General features: G+C 34.6%; 1 protein-coding gene across 1 annotated transcript in view; it reads left to right on the forward strand.

Annotated features, from left to right (window-relative positions):
• ATM (ATM serine/threonine kinase) overlaps positions 1–14003 on the forward strand; it is a 154116-nt gene that overhangs the window by 15052 nt on the left and 125061 nt on the right. The window contains exons 6-10 of the mRNA XM_060160330.1: positions 3938–4103; positions 4747–4985; positions 6622–6785; positions 11415–11584; positions 13250–13621. Coding sequence (XP_060016313.1) covers positions 3938–4103; positions 4747–4985; positions 6622–6785; positions 11415–11584; positions 13250–13621 — 1111 coding nt within the window. The remainder of the gene's footprint in view (positions 1–3937; positions 4104–4746; positions 4986–6621; positions 6786–11414; positions 11585–13249; positions 13622–14003) is intronic.

Genomic DNA, 14003 nt, shown 5'->3' on the forward strand with positions numbered 1-14003 from the left:
TGTTTTCTGAGAAGAAGGGATTCCAAAGCAAGAGCCCTAAGATTGTCCTAAGGAAGAAAACAGTTTTTCTAATTAGGTAGAAAGGAAGAAAAGTTAAAAACCTTCAGTTGCTTTCTTGTATAACTAATATAAAATATGGACTTCCCTTCAGGTCTTGGAAGTGCTACGTAGTTTTGCTTCTGCCTATCTCTCTGACCTTAAAGCCCACCCCATCCTTCTAATTTCTATGCTCTTGCTACAGTGGCCTTTATTCAGATTCTCTAACCCAGTGATTTTCAAACTTTTTTTTAATAGACTTTATTTTTTTAGAGCAGTTTTAGATTCACAGCAGAATTGGGCAGAAAGTACAGAGTTCCCATATATCCCCTGACCTCACACGTACACAGCAACATCCAGCACCAAAGCGGTACATTTGTTTCCGTCAGTGAACCTACGCTGACACCTCATATCATTCAAAGTCCATAGTTTACACTGTCACTCTTGGTGTTGTACATTCTGTAGCTTTTGAGAAATGTATAATGATATGTGTCCACCATTATTGTATCATAGAGAATAGTTTCACTGCCCTGAAAATCCTCTGTGCTCTGCCTATTTATTCCTCTCTCCACCTTGATCCCTAGCAACCACTGATCTTTTTAACTGTCTCTATAGTTTTGCCTTTTCCAAAATGTCATATAGTTGGAATCATACAGTATATAGTATTTTCAGAGGGGCTTCTTTCATTTAGTAATTTGCATTTAAAGTTCTTCCATGTCTTTTCATGGCTCGATAGCTCATTTCTTTTTAGCACTGAATAATATTTCACTGTCTGGATTTACCACAGTTTAATTATCCATTCACTTACTGAAAGACATGTTGATTGCTTGCAAGTTTTGGAGATTATGAATGAAAATGCTATAAACATCTGTGTACAGATAAGTTTTCAACTCATTTGGGTAAATGCTGAGGAGCGTGATTGCTGGATCATATGGTAAAAGTATGTTTAGTTTTTTAAGAAACTGCCAAACTGTCTTCCAGAGTGGCCATTGTCGATTTCTATATTAAAAATCAGTAAAGCATAATTTTTGTAATTAGTTTTAATTAAAAAATAGGAGCGCTAATATTTTCTTCTGACATAGCTATGGATCATCTCACACACTCCTGTTTAGAAGGTATAAGCTCTTTCTTACCTGTGGCATTTGTTCTTTTTTCAGAGACTACCCTTTGTATGGCCTGTTTTTTCTTGTCCTTCAAGTCTCAGTTTAAATGTCACGGCCATTTTCTGATTGTTTTTCCTAATTTCTTCCTCTCTTTTTATTTTCTACTGTGGTACTCTTTCCTTCATAGTACTTTTGTGAAAATAAATGACACGCTTCTAAATAATTCATGGGTGGAAAGAAAATTCTCAAGGCATGTTTAAAACTGAATGAAAATGAAAATTACAACATATCAAAATTTGTGGAATGTAGCTAAAGTTATGTTGAGAGGGTAATTTATAGCATTAAATGCCTACATTAGAAAAGAGGAAAGATATCAAATTAATAATCTTAGCCTCCATCTCAAGAAACTAGAAAAACAAACAAATCCAAAGACTTCAAGCAGAAGATAAGAACAGAAATCGATGAAAACAAAACAGTAAAGGAAAATTATTGAAACAAAAGCTGATTCTTTGAAAACATCAAAATCTAGACCCTCTAGCAAGAGTGAGTAAGGTAAAGAAAGACACAAATTATTGATATTAGGAATTAAATGGGATATAATTGCAGATTCCACAGATACTGAAAGAATAGTAAGGGAATGCTATAAACAACTCTACACACATAAATTTGATGACTGAAAATAAATGCAACAATTCCTTAAAACCACACACTATCAAAACTCACCCAGTATGAAATAGGTAATCTGTATACTTCTGTAACGAGTAAAGAAATCAAATCTGTAATTTAAAACTTTTCATTAAAAAATTGGGAACAAGACAAGGGTATTCACTGTCACCACTCCTATTCAACATTGTACTGGAGGTCCTAGCTAGGGCAGTTAGGCAAGAAAAGGATAATTGGCATACAGATTGGAAAGGAAGAAATAAAACTTCACATTTGTAGATGATATGGCTGTCTATGTGTAAAATTCCAAGGAATCTACATTTAATGATGTCTTTTGGGGTTTTATTTTATTTTAACTCCAGAAACTCCTTTTAAAAGAAAATTTATTGAAGAATAGTTGATTTACAATGTTGTGTTAATTTCTGCTATACAGCAAAGTGACTTGGTCGTACATATATACATTCTTTTTCATATTCTTTGCGTTATGGTTTATCACAGGATATTGAACATAGTTCCCTGTGCTATACAGTAGGACCTTGTTGTTTATCCATCCTATCTATAAAAGTTTGCATCTGCTAATCTCAAACTCCCAATACTTCCCTCCCCTACACCTCCCTCCACTTTGACAACCACAAGTGTGTTCTTTATGTCTGTGAGTCTGCAGAAACTGCTTTTTAATATCATGCTGTTTTGCTGTCTGCTCTTTGAGCTTTTTTTGTTGTTGAATTCATGGAGAAAGGGAATTCATTTGGAGGCATGCACTGCCGCCGTTTTTGGAGAAGTAGGACTCTTTTGTTGAATGTCCTATACTAGCTTTTTTTTTTACCCACTTACTAGAGGAATATGTTGGATTCTGTGAGAACTGGGATAATTTCCCCAAGTAAAATAAAAGCCCTGAAAGTTGAGATTTAATCAGAGACAGAGAGTTGCATTGTTGGCTTTTCCTGTTTCAGCACTTTGCTCTTGCCAAGTAATAAGAAGGAAATGCTAAAGATAACGCCTCCTGTTTTTCTGTCTCCAAATTTGTGTGTGTTAATTCATGTTTTTACCATTATTTAGGTATTGCATGTAGTGAAAAAACTTTGGGAAGCACTTGTGTAGAGTTCTATAAAGTCAGATATGATAGGAATCATTTTTCTTACTACTTGATGTTTGAGGTTTTTATATTGTCCTTATTCTTTTGAATTTAACATTTCTGACTTTAAGCTATTTCTGCAGAATTATTTGACATATACAGTTGAAATTATTCTTAAGTCACTTTGCTAACTGAGGACTTCCTAATTATCTCTTTATGGGAAGAAAATCTTGCCTTAGCAACTTTGCTTTTCATTGTGTTGGGAGATAATTCTCAATGCATTTCACGTTTCTGCATGTCATGTCAAAGACATGACACTGACTATTCTTTTCCAGACTGTTTTTTAAAGTATGTACAGTGAGCCTTGGAAGATAGAGATGACAGAGATGATGGCCTCCTCCAGAACAAAGGAAGGTTTGCTTGCAGCTCATTGCTTGGGATATCTCTCCTGTATGGTAGCTCATCATTTGAACTGTGTCACTTGTCCCTCTTCACATTGCTTTTGAGATTGAGGAATTTATGCAAAAATGAAGGTACTCTGGCTACTCTCATTGCTGTGAGAAATAAATTGTCCTCTTTCTCTGATCAGGAATTTCATGTCTTCTGCCAACATCCGTGAAACTGGCATTCTAATTTGTTGGGTTACAAATAGCGTAAAGTCTCAGATTTTTCACAGTTCTTGACACACTTTACACACATTATTAATCAAATAGCACTAAGACAAAACAAAACAAAACTGTGGAGAGTACACTGTCAAGTGCTTTGTTAGGCCTAGCTGAAGGAATTTAGGAATAGAGAAGTTAAGTAGCTTATCTGAGATCTGGCTCTTAAACTGGTGTTCACATACTCTGCTGCCTGTAGTTCCTGTCTTGAAGGCAGTTTAATTTATAAAAATAAATATTGATGGAATGCTCTTACTGTAGTAAGTATAAATTAATATAATTTTTAATCTTTTGTCTGTGGGATTATTGAAATTTAAATTGAATTTTGACATCTACTTTAAATGTTTCGATAGTTTTCTTTTTAAAAACATAACTAACATTTTTTTTTTTTTTTTAAGAATTGTTCTCTGTGTACTTCCAGCTGTATCTTAAACCTTCACAAGACATTAATAGAGTTTTGGTGGCTAGAATAATTGAAGCTGTGACCAAAGGATGCTGTTCGCAGACTGATGGATTAAATTCCAAATTTTTGGATTTTTTTTCTAAGGCTATTCAGCATGCAAGGTAATCTAATCTGTTTTTGTTTTGTATTGGAAATCCATTTGATCTTTTTGCAAGACTGTTTTAGATTGAGTAACTAAATTTTACCAACTTGAAAACATTGGCCGATTATAGTAGAACTAGTGGATTCCCAAGGAAAGTGTTAGGTCCAGCACTTCCTGAATATCCAATATGCAGAACTTGTAATGATGTTCTAGATCTGTCTTGCTTTTTTAATAACAGGAAAAGCTATATGGCCTCTAAATATTTTTATTTTCCTGAATTTTGAAGATAGTTGTAATGTGCTAAGAATAAAATGAAATAGGAATATATTTTGGAAATATCAGTATCTTATATTTGTGTGGCATTACCCAATTTATAATGTGAAATATTTTATAAATGGTAGGTATTACAAATTAGTTTTATATAATTTTAGACAGTGTTTCAGCAGCAGGGAGAGCTAACAGAGTGATCTCCCAATGCCGAATAGGAACTATTTTTTGTTGTTGCTAAGTAGTGCTGCTGTGATTTTTCTGAATAATTCTGAAAGTAAGGCTACTATTATTTGAAAATCAGAACTTTTTTTCTTTCAGCATGCAACTTCATTACTGTCTTCAGTTTCTGCATTTTCCCCTGTTATATTAAGTCTGTTTATTTTCTGTTACAGACAAGAAAAGAGCTCTGCAGGTCTAAATCATATCTTAGCAGCATTTATTATCTTCCTCAAGACTTTGGCTGTTAACTTTCGAATTCGAGTATGTGAATTAGGAGATGAAATTCTTCCTACCTTACTTTATATCTGGACTCAACATAGACTTAATGATTCCTTAAAAGAAGTAATTATTGAGTTATTTCAACTACAAATTTATATCCATCATCCAAAGGGAGCCAAAACTCAAGAAAAAGGTATAAAGAAAGTTTTTGCTGTTTTGAATTTGCTTCTTCATTGAAATATAGAGGGTTAAGTATGAAATCTGTATATTATAGGAGGTTATGACCTTCCTCTGGATTGGTTTGCTTGGTAATAGTGTCAGTCATGAGGATATTTTTCACACTTTTTTTTTTTTAATTTGAAGCTATGGTAGGTAGCAAATCATATCATGCCTTACCATTTGTTTAGTACAATGCTACGTTTTGTGAGGAATACAAACAAATATGAGACACTATTCCCTCTAGGAGCTGATTATGCAGCAATAATTAGGTGCTAAGAGGTGTGACGCAGACTGTAGGAGTAAAAGAATTTAGGGAAGACAGGATCTTGTTTATCTACATATTGCTTTTATTAGAAAATAAAATAGATAAATGTGGATTAAACCAGCCAGATTAGTCAGTTCCCAAGGAAGATAAATACATATTTGCTAGGGAAACCAGAAATGAATGACTTATCCTCCCTTCATTCATTTATGTTTGTCTTTCACCAAAAGGGTATTGCATGGATGATGTAGCTCCATTCAGTAGACAGGAACTTTACTGGGTGGAACTAGAATTGAATGAGTTCTCTCATGCTTAGACTATGTTTTGAATCTGGCTTGTACTAGCCTTTGGACCAATTCATCATGGCTAGTGTAATGACCTTATTAAGGACATTAATTGAATAGTAGCTAAAATAGAGGAAAACTGTTTGTAGCCACTTTTTATCAAAAGCAGCTGTGTATGTTTCATGGGCTCTTCTAGTATGTATAGTTAGACGTATTTGTAGCCCATGAAACCACTGGAGGTGAAAGAATGGTGGCTTTCCTTAGTTTTTCATCTTTCACATAGCTCTCACCAGAATGAAAATCAGGCTTATTAAGAGATGGTGAGACATGTTCAGGGTTTTAGTTAAGTGCATGTTTAGGATCAATTGAAAATTGGCAGATGATGAGGCTGTCAGAAACACGAATATAGTTTTAGTATACATTAATAGACTTTATTAGGTTCTTTAATAGATTAATTAAATTCATTAATAGATTTTAAATAGGTTCTTCGTTTTGTGGGAGGAAACAGTCCCATTGTTCCCCATACTTGTTAGATCGTGGTTGGGAATATTATGCTTACCAGAGTTTGTAGAGTCATCATTTTAAGAGGGACATAAGTTGACTGGAGTGTGTCTAGGGAAAGATGACTGGGATGATGATAAGTCTGGATAACATGTTATTTGTACACTCGTTGAAGGAACTGGTAGTGTTTTTCTCTTAAAGACATACAGAGAAGTTGGTCCTTATGTATAAGAGGGACAGTATTAATTTGCTTTGGGGGAGAGAAGAAATTAAAGAAAGTTTGATTGAGATTTTGATTGAATTGGTTAGAGATAGATGAGAATATGGAAGAATTTTATAAGAAATACAGTTAACTGAGTGTGAAATGTGTGAAATGGACATCATTATGAAGTAGAGCTTGTAAGGATATTGTCAGAAGAGCCATTAGTACTAAATAGGCTGGACCAGATGTCTTCTAATGTTTCCACCTTAACAGCTGAATAGTTTTGTGGGAGTTGGCAGTGCAAATGGATTGTATGTATAAATTATATTTTAATTTAATTAATTATTTTTTAAAATTACAGGTGCCTATGCATCAAGAAAGTGGAAGAGTATCTTATACAATGTATATGATCTGCTAGTTAATGAAATAAGTCATATAGGAAGCAGAGGGAAATATTCTTCCGGATCTCGTAATATTGCTGTCAAGGAAAACTTGATTGAATTGATGGCAGATATTTGTCACCAGGTATAGTAGATCTTGTCACATTTTGAAATTTCTCATTCTCCTTTTATTGGCCTGTAAAAAGCGTGTAAAATTACTCGGTACATGTAACTATTCCTTTCTAAACACCATAAATATTTAGCATTGTCCTTCTAACTTAAGAGGTAACTGTCTTGCAAATATAAACTTAGGGAAAACTGATGATGAACTTTTCCATTCTTAAGAAAACTGTCTACAAGCAATAAGATTATCCTAACCCTATGTGTTTTCTTTCTTTGTTTTTTTTCCTGATTTAGAAATCACATGACATAAAATTCATTATTTTAAAGGGTGTAATTCAGTGGTTTTTAGCATTTTCACTCTGTTGTGCAACCATCACCACTAATTCCAGAGCATTTCCATCACTGCCAAAACAAACTTTGTACCTATTAGCAGTCAGCCTCAATTCCCTGCTTCCAGTTCCTAGCAACCAGCCACTAATCTACTTTCTGCCTCTGTGGATTTGCCTGTTTTGGACATTTCATATAAATTGAATCATACGATGTGTGGTCTTTTGTGTCTGGCTTCTTTCACTAAGCATAATGTTTTCAAGGTTCTTCCATGTCGTACCATGAATAAGTATTTCATTCTTTTTTATCGCTGAGTAATATTCAGTTGTAGGGATATATTACATTTTGTTTACCCATTCATCAGTTGATGGCTTAATGTTTCTTTTTTTTTCTCCATAGAAGAAATTTTAAAATTTATGCAATTTTTAAAGGTTATACTCCATTTACAGTTATTGCAAAATATTGTCTATATTCCCCGTGTTGTACAATACATCCTTACAATAAACTCCCACTCATAGTTTGTTACCCCCCATCCCCCACTGGTAACCACTGGTTTGTTCTCTGTATCTGTGAGTCTGCATCTTTTTTGTTATATTCACTAATTTGTTGTGTTTTTTAGATTCCACATGTAAGTGATATCATACAGTATTTGTCTTTCTCTGTCTGACTTATTTCACTTAGCATAACGCCCTCCAAGTCTATCCGTGTTGCTGCAAATGGCAGAACTTCTTTCTTTTTTTATGGCTGAGTAGTAGTCTTTTGTGTGTGTGTGTATGTGTATATATATACATATGTATATACACTCACCAATCTTTATCCATTCATCTCTTGATGGACACTGAAGTTGCTTCCGTATCTTGGCAATTGATGCTGCTGTGAACATTGGGTGCATGTACCTTTTTGAATTAGTGGTTTTGGTTTTTTTGGATATATACCCAGGAGAATTTTACTGGGTCATATGGTAATTTTAATTTTTGAGAAACCTCCATAGTGTTTTCCACATTAGCTGCACCAATTTACAGTCCCCCCAACAGTGTATGAGGGATCCCTTTTCTCTGCATCCTTGCCACTGTTTTTTATTTGTGTTCTTTTTGATGATAATCATGATAACCATTCTGACAGGTGTGAAGTGATATTATGGTTTTGATTTGCATTTTCCTGATGATTAGCATGTTGAGCATTCTTTCATGTGCCTGTTGGTCATCTTCGTTTCCTCTTTGGAAAAAATGTATGTTCAGGTCTTCTGCCCATTTTTTAATAATGTTGTTTGTTTGTTTGTTTGTTTTGATGTTGAGCTGTATGAGCTGTTTATATGTGTGAATATTAACCCCTTATAGGTCATATTATTTGCCAACATTTTCTCCCATTCAGTAGGTTGTCTTTTCATTCACTGGATAGTTTCTTTTGCTGTGCAAAAGCTTGTGAGTTTAATTGGGTCCCATTTGCTTATTTTTGCTTTTATTTCCTTTTCTTTAGGATATGAATCCAAAAAAGTATTGCTATGACTTACGTCAGAGGGTGTTCTGCCTGTGTTTTCATCTAGGAGTTTTACAGTATTCAGTCTTACATTTATGTCTTTAATTCATTTTATTTTTGTATATGGTATAAGAGGACATTCTAATTTCATTCTTTTACATGTAGCTGTCCAGTTTTCCCAGCAACACTTATTGAAGAGACTGTCTTTTCTCCATTGTATATTCTTGCCTCCTTTGTCATAGATTAATTGACCATAAGTGCATGCGTTTATTTCTGGACTCTCTATCCTGTTCCATTGATCTATGTGTCTGTTTTTGTGCCAGTACCACACTGTTTTGATTACTGTAGCTTTGTAGTCTTTATAGTCTGAAGTCAGGGAGTGTGATTCTTCCAGCTCTGTTCTTTCTCAAGACTGTTTTGGCTATTTGGGGTCTTTTGTGTTTCCATACAAATTTTAAAGTTATTTGTTCTGGTTCTGTGAAAAATGCCATTGGTATTTTGATAGGGATTGCATTGAATCTGTAGATTGCCTTAAGTAATATGGTCATTTTAACAATGTTGATTCTTCCAATCCAAGAACACAGTATATCTTTCCATCTGTTTGTGTCGTCTTCAGTTTCTTTCATCACAGTCTTACGGTTTTCCAAGGACAGGTCTTTTGTCTCCTGTAGGCAAAAGGTTTATTCTAGGTATTTTATTCTTTTTAATGCAAGGTAAATGGGATTGTTTCCTTAATTTCTCTTTCTGGTAGCTCATTAGTGTGTAGAATTGCAACAGATTTCTGTATATTAATTTTGTATCCTGCGACTTTACTTAGTTCATTGATGAGCTCTAGTAGTTTTCTGGTAGCATCTTTAGGGTTTTCTATGTATAGTATCATGTCATCTGCAAACAGTGACAGTTTTATTTCTTCTTTTCCAATTTGGATTCCTTTTATTTCTTTTTCTTCTCTGATTGCTGTGGCTAGGACTTCCAAAACTGTTGAAGAAAAGTGGCAAGAGTGGACATCCTTGTCTTGTTCCTGATCTTAGAGGAAATACGTTCAGCTTTTCACCATTAAGTATGATGTTAGCTGTGGGTTTGTTATATATGGACTTTATTATGCTGAGGTATATTCCCTCTGTGCTTGCTTTCTGGAAAGTTTTTATTATAAATGGATGTTGAATTTTATCAAAAACTTTTTTGTATCTATTGAGATGGTTGATCATTTGGTTTTTATTTTTCAGTTTGTTAATGTGCTATATCATATTGATTGATTTGCAAATATTGAGAAATCCTTGCATCCCTGGGATAAATCCCACATGATCCTACTTTTTTAATATAAATTTATTTTTATTTATTTATTTGTTTATGACTGTGTTGGGTCTTCGTTGCTGCGTGCAGGCTTTCTCTAGTTACGGAGAACGGGGGCTACTCTGCGTTGCAGTGCGTGGGCTTCTCATTGTGGTCGCTTCTCTTGTTGCGGAGCACAGGTTCTAGGCACACGGGCTTCAGTAGTTTTTGCTCACAAGCTCTAGAGCACAGGCTTGGTAGTTGTGGCACATGGGCTTAGTTGCTCCACAGCATGTGGGATCTTCCCGGACCAGGGCTTGAACCCGTGTCCCCTGCATTGGCAGGTGGATTCTTAACCACTGCGCCACCAGGGAAGTCCCAGGTATGATCCTTTTACTGTATTGTTGGATTCGTTTTGCTAGTATTTTGTTGAGGATGTTTTCATCTATGTTCATCAGTGATATTGGCCTATAATTTTCTTTTTTTGTGATATCTTTGTCTGGTTTTGATATCAGGGTGATGCTGGCCTCATAGTTCAGAATTGTTCCTTCCTCTGCAGTTTTGTGGAATAGTTTGAGGATAAGTGTTAAGTCTCTAAATGTTTGTAAAGTTTACCTGTGAAGCCATCTGTTGCTGGACTTTTGTTTGTTGGGAGTTTTAAAATTACTGATTCAATTTCATTACTGGTTATTGGTCTGTTCACATTTTCTATTTCTTCCTGGTTCAGTCTTGGGAGATTGTACCTTTCTAAGAATTTGTCTGTTTCTTCTAGGTTGTCCACTTTATTGGCATATAGCTGTTTGTTGTAGTCTCTTATGATCCTTTGTAGTTCTGTGGTGTCAGTTTTAACTTCTTTTTCGTTTCTGATTATATTGATTTGGGCCCTCTCCCTTTTTTTTCTTGATGAGTCTGCCTAAAGGCTTATCAATTTTGTTTATCTTTTCGAAGAACCAGCTTTTAGTTTCATTGATCTTTTCTATTATTTTTTCAGTCTCTATTTCATTTGTCTAAAACCTATGCGACACATCAAAAGCAGTTCTAAGAGGGAAGTTTGACCTCAGAAAACAAGAAAAATCTCAAATAAACAACCTAACCTTACATCTAAAGGAGGTAGAGAAAGAACAAATGAAACCCAAAGTTAGTAGAAGGAAAGAAATCATAAAGATCAGAGCAGAAGTAAATGAAATAGAGACAATGTTTCTTAAGTAAAACTTTTCCCCAGAGATTTGGTTACCATCCATTTCACATGTGAAATATTTTCTTAACACTAAGTTTATGATTTAATATCTTTGAAAATAGAGGTTTTTGCTTTACTTTTAGATGTTTTGGTGCTTTTAGTAAAGTTTCTCAGGAACTAAAACTAATAACTTACTTGGTAATATCTGCTTTCTAGAGAGCCATTATTGTCTGCAAAATGTTTGTCACCATATTTTCATATTCATATATTTCTGTAGTTTATTATTCTTGCTTTATGACTAACCTGTATATTCATCTAAGAAGGAACATTTTTTCCTAATGAACTATTAGAAACAATAGCAGTATTAAAAAAATAGATTTTCCTTTTGTTGTTTTACAGGTTTTTAATGAAGATACTAGATCTTTGGAGATTTCTCAGTCTTACACAACCACACAAAGAGAATTTAGTGATTACAATGCACCTTGCAAAAAGAAGAAAATAGAATTAGGCTGGGAAGTAATAAAAGATCATCTTCAGAAGTCACAGAATGATTTTAACATTGTGCCTTGGTAAAATATTGTTTTTTTCTCTTTCAATATCATTTTAGTCTCATTAATTTTTCTCACAAGACCCCAGTAGATTCCTTTACCTCATTGGCCTGGCCAGAACTAGGTCACTCCCAAAGCAATGACTGACAAAGGGGAAGGTGATTACTAGGACATGTGAGATCAACCACTGTGGTTTATCTGCTGGAAGCCAGGAATAGGGCACCTTTCCTAAGCATATTGCCATAGCAAGGAAGAAGGAGAATGGCTGCTTGGTAGGCGATCGGTACTGTGTGCCTCGTGGAATTCACTGAGTTGTATACCTCAACACAAAGAAATTTTACCATGCTTGGCACCTTCTAATAGAATTAGATTAGGAAGAAATTAAAGATAGTATTCAGAAATCACAGAATAATTTGGACCTTATGCCATGATAAAGGTTATTTTTTACTATTTGCTCTGTTCTTTTTTTAAAATTTATTTGTTTTTGGTTGTGTTGGGTCTTTGTTGCTGCGCACAGGGTTTTCTCTAGTTGCAGCGAGCGGGGGCTACCCTTCTTTGTGGTGCGTGGGATTCTCATTGCGGTGGCTTCTTCTTCTTCTTGTTGTGGAACATGGGCTCTAGGTGCATGGGCTTCAGTAGTTGTGGCACGTGGGCTCAGTAATTGTCGCTCACGGGCTATAGAGCGCAGGCTCAGTAGTTGAGGCACACGGGCTTAGTTGCTCCGTGGCATGTGGGAATCTTCCCAGACTAGGGCTCGAGCCCGTGTCATCTGCGTTGGCAGGCGGATTCTTAACCACCACGCCACCCGGGAAGTTCCATTTGCTCTGTTCTTTAGTCTCATATAGCATTTGCAGTTATTTAAGTAATTAAATAAATTGTGGAATTCTTTGGAATCACAAAATATTAGGTCTGTTAGGAATCTGTAGAATTCATGCAGCTCAGCCTTTTTGCTTTACCAAAAAGACAACTGCAACTGAGAAAGGTTAAGCAGCTTGCGTAAGGACAGTTAGAAATTTGTAGATTACAGTCATACTTTTGTTAACAGTGCTCTTTGATTTTTCCTCTGTTGATGTAATGTTTAAATATAATTGAGTTGTGGAAGGAAATCGTATTGATTTAGATACCTATTGCTAAATTTTCTATAGTTGATGTTGCCAATTTCATATTCTTTAATTTGTCCACTTAGTGAAGTTATTTATTGAACACCTACTATGTGCCAAGCATAAGGGATAGAGGGTGAACAAGATATAGTTCCTATTCTTGAGTAGCACTCATTTTAGAGAACTCGCAGCAAATACTTACTGAATTAACTGAATTAACGTCAAGGGAAAACAGTTTTTGGGGTTTTTTGTTTGTTTTACTGTTCTAGAGGAATATTATTGGTGGCCGAAGAGCAGGGATGTGTGTGATAAGTAAGAAGTAGAATGTTGGTAATTTAGTTATTTAAAGTTACTGTGTAAGCAAAATATGATCGCTTACCCAGCTAGCCTAAATGTTTTCAATCTTCTTGCCACTTTAGGAAGTAGGGCCTAATAAATATTAAGAGCCAGTTTATTATGAGAGTAGTCTGGAAAATGATGATGATAATATTCTAATTAGGATATTATAAGAGTACTATGTCTATATATTTTCTTTTAGCCTCTTAATGGATTTGAATAATTTTCAAATTATTTATACTTTTTTTAGGTTACAGATTGCAACTCAATTAATATCAAAATATCCTTCAAGTTTACCTAACTGTGAGTTGTCACCATTACTAATGATACTACACCAGCTTCTACCTCAACAACGACATGGGGAACGCACACCATATGTGTTACGATGCCTTATGGAAGTTGCATTGTGTCAAGGCAAGAAATCAAACCTAGAAAGCTCTCAAAAGTCAGATTTATTGAAACTCTGGATTAAAATTTGGTCTGTTACTTTTCGTGGTATAAGTTCTGAACAAATACAAGCTGAAAACTTTGGCTTACTTGGAGCCATAATTCAAGGCAGTTTAGTTGAAGTTGACAGAGAATTCTGGAAGTTATTTACTGGGTCAGCCTGCAGACCTTCATGGTAAGTTGACTATGGATTGTATTCTATTTTGCAACATATATATATATATATATTTTTTCCCCCCCCCTGAGTTTTGTAATTTCTAACTTCAGTTAAAGATATGTTAAATTCTGTTTCAGATGCTTTTGTTGTTTGTCCGGGAAGTCTTAATAAATAAATAAGTGTAATTTAGTTTCAAATGTGAAGAGATTACTAAGGCCAGTTTTAAAGAATTAAGTGTTTATATTTCTTTTATTTGTAATTGACAATTATTTTTTGCTCAATCTTCATAAACTTTATTTTTTTTTAGTACTACATACTGTTACAATAAGAGATAGTTCTTAATCAAGAATTTTCTCAAATGTAGTCAGACTTTTTAGAATTTTTTTGTGTTCATTTAGTC

The sequence above is a fragment of the Lagenorhynchus albirostris genome, chromosome 9 (genome assembly GCF_949774975.1).
Source record: "Lagenorhynchus albirostris chromosome 9, mLagAlb1.1, whole genome shotgun sequence".
Lineage (NCBI taxonomy): Eukaryota > Metazoa > Chordata > Mammalia > Artiodactyla > Delphinidae > Lagenorhynchus > Lagenorhynchus albirostris.